The sequence below is a fragment of the Rhagoletis pomonella genome, unplaced genomic scaffold (genome assembly GCF_013731165.1).
Source record: "Rhagoletis pomonella isolate Grant_MI unplaced genomic scaffold, Rhpom_1.0 Rhpom_scaffold_00001, whole genome shotgun sequence".
NCBI classification, from domain to species: Eukaryota; Metazoa; Arthropoda; class Insecta; order Diptera; family Tephritidae; genus Rhagoletis; species Rhagoletis pomonella.
The window spans coordinates 18,236,063-18,244,311 of NW_023458555.1; the positions used below are offsets into that span (position 1 = coordinate 18,236,063).

Here is an 8,249-nt window from a genome sequence, read left to right on the forward strand (position 1 = left end):
TAATTGTTGTTTTTCACTTGAACTCCCAAGGTCTTTTTCAAATTCCATAAATGCATGCTTTTCCTTAAATGGGCTTCTTGGCAGGACGCCCTCTGCAATGGTTGGTCTCTTATTGTTTCGAAGGGTACCATTTTCTTTCCTTAAAGCAATCACCTCTGAAAATAACCGCTCCAAAACAGCTCCAATTTTTGCATCCATCTGATTCACTTTTTCGTTTAAGGGGTCCACGGTTTTTTTTTTAAGAAAGTGGTAGATCATCCTTTGCGTTTGCACCAGTCTGCCAATAAATCACATACTTAATAATTTTCTTAAATTAAATATTTAACAAACTACTTACTTATAAAATATTGTGATTGAAGAAAAATTGTCAACAAAACTAAAATTTTTTCTTGTGCTGACAAATTATTACAAGCCTCTTTCTATTATATTTTTTTGTTTTATCGTTTACGAGCTTTTCTCTAACTTTTTGGCGATACGAGAATCCCTCGTAAAACATAATGTTCGTAAAATGTACGTTTTCTTGCTGGCTGGGAAGAATATCATTCCGTAAGCACTAAAATCAAAACGTATCCCTACTTGTTTGGAAATCTACACAGAATATTTGGACCTTCTTTTCAAATATTTACTAAAAAATAATTAAAGATCAATAAAAGGTGCCTACCTGTTTTCAACACATTTATTACACATTTCTTCCACCATCACCTTCGCGTTGTTCGGCTCGTTCGAATGTTTATCTTGCCACGCTAAGAATGCCGTAACAGTAATTATTTAATGTCACTTTGGGACACTAAATATTTACTGCCCACCACAGCGTAGGCGCTAAATGCAACAACCTTTAATTTTGTTGAGTTGCGTCCATCAACAGAGTCATTAACATTCAGATAGAAGGAAAGGTCGCCAACACCGACATAGGGTTACCCTGTAGGAAAATCACACGGAAGCCAGTACTAACTATAGCGACTCCAGGTGATGACCAAAAGTTAGCACGCGCGAGAAGCTTTTGAAACCTTTCACAAATTTCATATGAACACGCAGAGATCAAATGCTTTGTGACATGAGCACTTAAACTTCTTCACCGGGAGGTATAAAATGACAAATTCGCAGCGTTAAGCGGTGATATTCTACTTATGTGATTCCGTAAAGACAGCAATACTGGAAGCCAAATACTATAAAGCGTGTACAAAGGGCATAAGTTGCCCTAGTGATAAGATTTCCCTCCAAATATAATCTACAATTATGTGATGAGGAATTATTGTCTGATGAAAGTCACTTGAAAAGTCTGGACAACTCCCACTCTACCGCTTAAATCTATGTACCCGACGCTGGTGAAAAGATTCTGTATTACGCTCCCACAGGTTAAGAACCATTGGGTTTTCCTTCTACTCGATCTAAGTTAAGTGGTAGTTGGATGAGCTATGTTCTATCCGAAAATATTCGTTAATCCCAGGCGTTGGCTTCCGGAATTCTTTAGAGTGTTTCAAGCAGACAGCAAAACTAAAATCAGTGCTCTAGGATCGGTTCACAACTGATAAAAATCAGGCTGATTTGGTTTCTGGAATATAACAACATTGCAGGAATGTGCATGACTGATAAATTGGCTAGGCAATTTGCGCGCAAGGTCATCCCCCACAACAAGGAAGGTATAGGAGGTTCTGTGGCAAGCTGGAAACTGCTCCTGGATAGAAGGATCTTTAACTGAGCCAGCAAGCGCTGGGCGAAACCACCGGTATGCAAAGTTGCAAAGTCATGCTGGTCTATATTAGAGCATAGTCCCTAAAGAAAGCTTTTTAAGCTGACTAATGGTCAATTCTCGGGTCAGAACACCTATAGGAACCCATGAGATACGTCATTATTATTTTTTATCCTTCGTGCGGTAGCTGCGTCGAGGGTAACGCGGTGAAATTATCTCAGCATTAACTTTTCAGCTGCCCTGCTTTCGCAAAGCTGAGGTCTAAATATACCGACTCTTATTTCATCAACACTGCCGCGGAACTTTCTGGAATGGAGCTGTAGGTAATCCAAATCATGTAGTTTGGAAAAAAGCTGGGTGATCCAAATGAAGCTCTGCAGGTGGCAGTTGTCAGTTCACGCAAGCTCCTAAGGACTGTAGTTGGTGGCCTAGTTATCCTGGGAGCTAAATCTCAACGCCCAGTAAAAGGTATACTACAATCTACACTTATCAAATTGGTAATGTAAGCAGAAAGGCATGTTCTTGGGGCTTATCTCTCCAAGTCTAAACTACTCAGTTCGAAGCAAAAATTTGAATTTGTCAAAAAAGTTTTTGAGAATTACTCTTGGTTCCAAAATACCCTGGAAAACACATATTGAGGAGCAAAGAAGAAAAGCGCTCAAGGCGTCCAACTCCGGCATGAGCAAACTCGGGCAATATTGGGGTCTACGATCAGATAATACCTTGGGTAAACATAGTGGTAGTTAGAACTAATCTCACAAAAGGTGAGTAAATATATCAGCGCTCCTAGGCTAAGGGTGTCTAACAGTCTGTGAGCAATGGACAGAGATCTTGCCTTGACTCTGGAAAGAGCACGGGTGAGTACAGAAATTGTGATCATCAGATAACTGAAGTTGACTTTGCTAGCAACTTCAGGATCCGATTTCCCGATAGGAGTTGACCGATCTTTATAAATGGCTCCAAATGGATGCTAGAACAGAATCTGACGTCTTCCCGGAGAAACTATCTTTGAGTGAGGTTTATAGGCTCACAGATTACTGCAATGCATTCCATGGCCAGAGCTGCTCCTAACAGCAGGCGGTCTAGCAGAACGCGGAGTTTGACAGGGTCGCTCAAAATCGTTTGGCTTCTTGCCGAAATACCAACTCAATCATTGACTATACAACCGCCAGGTTCGGAGCCCTGCATAACAATTTCTGTAGAAGCTAAGGATATCAAAAATAATGTAGAATCCTCTCAACATTACTTTGTGCGAATTTAATTTTATTTCATTTGTATATTAAAATTACACAATTCATTTCACTCATTTATACTCCGTAAGAGTATGGAAGTTAGCGCTTGAGTCACGATAAAAAATTGGCCTGCTCGGAATGAGATGGCTAGCTGGCGAGGCCATGTCTCCAATCTATCGCGGTGACGATTGAGCCTAAATGAACCCTCTCGTTTTGGCCGCAGGCGGAAAGGCCAAAGGCCTAGTTTCCGCTTCACGCGGCTGATGAGACGGTGTGCGCGTTCGGATAGGCCGAGATTTCGATCCACATCCCCGGCGTCGCTCGTACACTAACAGTGTGCGCAGTCGGAAAGGCCGATGCTTGTAAAAGCAGGTTCACCTTGTTCACTCATATTCGCGCCCTGGAACAAACATTTCAAATTACTGGCGGAGCACTAAGTACTTCAAGAACTTAAAAAGCTAAGGGGAAAGCATCATTAGAGGGTCTATAGGATACGCCATAAAATGAGAATAGTTTAAAAGGATGCAGGCACGCTGTGTAGCCCCGCTGTGAACTCTTAGCTAGAGCTGCCCAACCAAATGAGAGTTCCAAGCGTTTAAACGATAAAATTTGTTTCACTGCTTGATTATTTCCCCGCTGGGTAGTTGGTACTCGTATCTATTTACTCAGTATATCAGTTGCGCCTTTTGTTGATCAAGCGGCGATGGTTGTTTCACTGCTGTCAATCGACTGATTGGCTTTCCAAACCTTATTGCGCATGCGCAGCACACATGCGAAGGCCGCATAGCAGCGTTCAACGTTGATTCTTATGTACGAGTAAATACTTTGATTACCTCAATTTGGGCGGGAGTTGTGAAGGTTGCCGCGCGTGTGTGTGTGTGTGTGTGTGTGTGTATGTACTTGGCGCGGTTATAGCCTTTTCTCTATTTGCTTTGTTTTAATTGTGTTATTAATGCTATTCTTTTTCACTTTGTGTTTTGGTATGCAAGTGCTTGCCTTGCGTCCGGGTATGCATGTACATATGTATATAGCAAGGTGTGTGCGCGCACGCGTTTTCTCAGAATGCTTATGACCCACACCAGCAGCAGTGCGGCATGGCATAGCCATCAGACGTGTTCCCAAATGCGCGCGCGGTGCTTATCATACAACGCGGCATGCGGATGGACGCGCGATAACCAACAACGACGCCGCCTTACACAAATATTGAGGAGACAAAGTTCTGAAATGGTTATTTAAGCGTACATTTTTATTGTGTAAGTATTTGCTTGACAAGTTAGTTTTTACATATGTATGTATGTGCGCTGGCCTGTGCGCATGCGTGCGTGTCTCGCTTGGGCTCTGTTTACTTGCGCATTTCTTTGTCCTTTACTTTATTTGACCATTTTACAAGTGCGTCCACTTTTCTTATTTTTAAATTAATGTGCGCTCAGCCTTGCATACGAAAAATCTCAACTGCGCGCACATAAAACACCAATCACCGTCTCGCCCCCATCTCTGCCCCTGCTCCTACCGCTTGTCGTTGTCACTCATCCCTTTTGGTGAGTTTTTGGCGCTCCACACATTCCTTAAACTTCTTAATTGGTCAATTGGTGCGGCCAGAAAGAGTGAGCAGGCTGTCTATCTGGCTGACTGGTAGTGGTGCCCACTTGGGCAGGCGGCGACGCTGCTGCAAGTGCAACGCGCATCCGCCCGCCGCAAAACGAGCGCGACGAGTTGGAATGTCCGTTGCTTTTGCTGAGTGTTGACACACGCTGCACACAAAGTGCATTTTAATTTATTAACTCAATAAATAACAATTTTTTTTTTAATGAAATGCTCATTGCGCCAGCGGCTACCAGCCAAAAAGAAAAAAAAACACCATAAAAAACATCTATGCACGCGCATGTGTAAGATTCATATCTCCGCCGCTGCAATAACAAATCGTGTGCTTTGGTCGCTTGCGCCTCTCTTGACCGCATCGATTGACAGCAATGAGCAGTGCGTTTGCGCTTACGCTGCGCCCAAGTCTTTCTCCACCCAACCACCTCACCACGCTTCTCCCAATTGACGCCCGTAATATGAAGCTTTGCTTGCGCGCGCTTTGTTGTTGCCTGCTAGTTTAATTCGTTAGAGTTGTTGTAGTTTTTAAATGGGTGCTTCGCATATTTGCATGCTTTCCAGCTGTGGGCCGCGCGTTCTGGGAATCATTGTCGTTTGTCAAATGAGGCTATCAAAGTTCTTGGTATTTAAGAATCATACAACGTACTATGTATGAATGTACGTACGTAATCGTAAGTGCATAGACATGTGCAGCAAGGCTGCCTGAAGGTGAACGTACATACATATGTACTTGTATGTAAATATGTAAACAGTAGTGAATGAAGAGTGGGTAAAGCAGGAAAATTTAATTAAAAAATTTCAGCATAAATAAATTATGGGTCAACATGTGGATAAAAATATTAAATAGGTAGTTAGTTAGCTTGCAAAGAAAAATTTATATTTAGGGTTTTTGAAGTAGAGGGATATGAATAGGCGAGAATGTATAGTTTTCAACTGAATATATATTCGCTTTTGAATCAGCAAATTCTTCAGTTCACTTTAATTTTTATTGTATGGCTCTTCTAATGTTTGTCGGTTTGAGCGGACACTAAAACCTGTGCAACTTTCCCCCTCTTCTTTGCTAAATTCCTATCTAAGGATAAGTACCAGTGTTGATTCTGTAAAAGAATCGAGCGAGCCTAATGAGGCATAGAATTTGTGCCTAAAACATTCATAATGTAGCTAAATTAATTACTTTTTATTCTTTATGACATTTATTTATTATCAAACATCGGAAAAATTTTGGAAAACAATTTTATTACAGATCTTCGCCTTACAGCGTGTGCTTCTTGGGCATGGAAAAAAATTTCGATAACACAGGTCAACCAAAAAAAAAGTAAGTGCGTCTGGGCCACACTGGAGAAGTGAAACTTATGTTACATATTTAGTTTGTCTCATAACCAATATATGTATGTACATATATACATAGATGCATATGTATGCATTTAATTGTTTCAAAATTGTGAATAAAACGACAGGCTGGTAAAAATAATCTTATAAGCTTAAGGTTATATTTTATATATTTTTTCTATCTTTATCCCTACTTTTACCATTTTCGTTCTAATATCGTTAACAAAATCGACAAAAAAAATCCATAACTAAATCGCTAAGATCGATAACAATATCGAAAAAATATGGATAACTGGGGTATTCCATCGTCACGGGTGGGACATTTGTACAGCAAAAATAGTTTTTCTTTTTTAATTTAAGTATAAAGTACATAGCAATTCTACATTTTGATAAAGCTACACCTAGTTCACTAGTATACGAGTTATTACCAAATACGAAAAATATTCCAACTTGATTTTATATTGGAAAATTCTGAGCTGTTTCTTCCGTCACGGGTAGGACAAAGAAAATACACTGCTTTTTGGAGAACATATATTTTAAGGAAAGTCTGTGAATTTACTTAACATTTCTATCTGGATTAGATGTTTTACTATACAGAAAAGAACCAGCAATCCCAACAAAGCACAAACCATAATAAGAATTATTTGTTTATTATTAAAAAATTTAAAATTCTCCTGTCACGGGTGGGACAACTTTTGTCACGGGTGGGACACGTACGATTTTCTTCATGAAAGGAAGCTTCTAGTGAGATCCATATCAAAGAGATTAGGTATGATAAATGTTAGAGGTCAAATACAAGATCAATTGACCTACTTTTATGACAGTGGAGTCATTGTAAGACGCACGATATACTGCTGACCCCAGGATCTATTTTAGGGGCAATAGTTATACCAAACGAAAGCTAGAAGTCGCCAGATTGATGTATTAAAATGCATGGAAGAAAGGATTATTTGCAAACGCATGAAATTTTATATGCATTTTCCTAATGCACTTCTGCACGGTGCATTTGATTGCAACGAAATTTCGAATGTGCCTTAATGATTTTCAAGTTTGTTTAGAATAGCTATGTATGTCTGACTAATACTAACTACAGGCTAAACATGTATATCGACTACTGTTATCACGTCGATAGAGATGTCTAACCTGCTGTTAGTGTTGACCAGACATTGAGTAACCGGCTTAAGAGTGGCTCGAGTTGAGTTATTTTTGGAAACTGATTTCATGGACAAATCATGCTGAAATTTAGCTATTCCTTAAAACCATAGAACGTCAGAAAAGATCTTGTGTATCGATGTCTAATCCGAAAAGTTATCTGCATTATAATACTTGTAAGCAGATACATATGTATATCTTTGTCACTTAAAAGCTATTTATTGGATTGAATTTATAAGTTTCGCGAACTTCTAGATTTTCTTGGTTGGCACTTTTCAGGTAATTGTTAATATTGACTTTTAATTGTTGTTAAGCAACCCTCATCATAGAATTCTCTGGCGTCTCTAAGATAGTAATGCTTATCTTGACTTTTCGAGCTGGCCACGCGAAATTTTTTACTACATCGCTTAGCCCACCAACAGTATTATGGTGTTTAGTCAACCTGTACTTCAGAGTTTTGTGGCATTAAACATAGGTTTGAAACGTTAAACTTATTTTTTTATTGTTAGGCATCATTAGAAAAAAATTATAAATGATTGTCACGGGCGGGACACGATAAAACGTTTCAAAATCTCTTAAGTAGGTACTTATAATATAATAAAAGAAATGAAATAGGGCTGCTTAGTATAAACACACTCTAGTTATGAAATTATAGAAAACTCCCTAAAGTAGTAACTAAGCAATACGAAGTTTAAAACTTTTTAGTCACGGGTTGGACATGCTAAACCGTAGTGATTTTATCCTATTATATAATTTAAATGCCTATTTTTCTTCAATGCCATATTGCTTCTTCGGGGCGCAGAAAGATCGAGACATTTATTCCCCCCTTCAAAAAAATAATAACTTTGTGAATACTTGATTTTGCAGAGCCTTCTATATTAAAATATGTTGTCGTATTCAACTACTTTTCTAATGTTGAAGTTTTGAGTGTATTTACAGTGTAATAAAATAATATAACTAAATTTTTTTTCGAAAAAACGTTAATTTCAGGTATTGAGCATTGATTCATCAAGCATTCCATGTTCAATAAGCTACTCTACAATTGGACACAAAGTTTCACTTACTCATGGAATACCCCAGTGGCGGTTAAAGGAAACATTCACAAATTATGGCAGACGGCATTGGCAGCAAATTCAAATGCATTAGCTCTGGTTTTTGCTTTTAATTCGATTGCGTTTGCGCATAATGCCGTTTGAGAGAAAATTTGTGTAAGAATCTAAGAGAAAAAAGTGGTTTGAATGTAGTAT

At 39.0% G+C, this 8,249-nt stretch overlaps 1 protein-coding gene across 1 annotated transcript in view; it reads right to left on the minus strand.

The window, feature by feature from the left end:
- Positions 1–2,836: 2,836 nt before the first annotated feature.
- The window catches only part of LOC118738289 (enhancer of split M1 protein), a 22,418-nt gene continuing 17,005 nt past the window's right edge, over positions 2,837–8,249 (minus strand). Inside the window, exon 2 of the mRNA XM_036469241.1 lies at positions 2,837–2,895. Coding sequence (XP_036325134.1) covers positions 2,837–2,895 — 59 coding nt within the window. The remainder of the gene's footprint in view (positions 2,896–8,249) is intronic.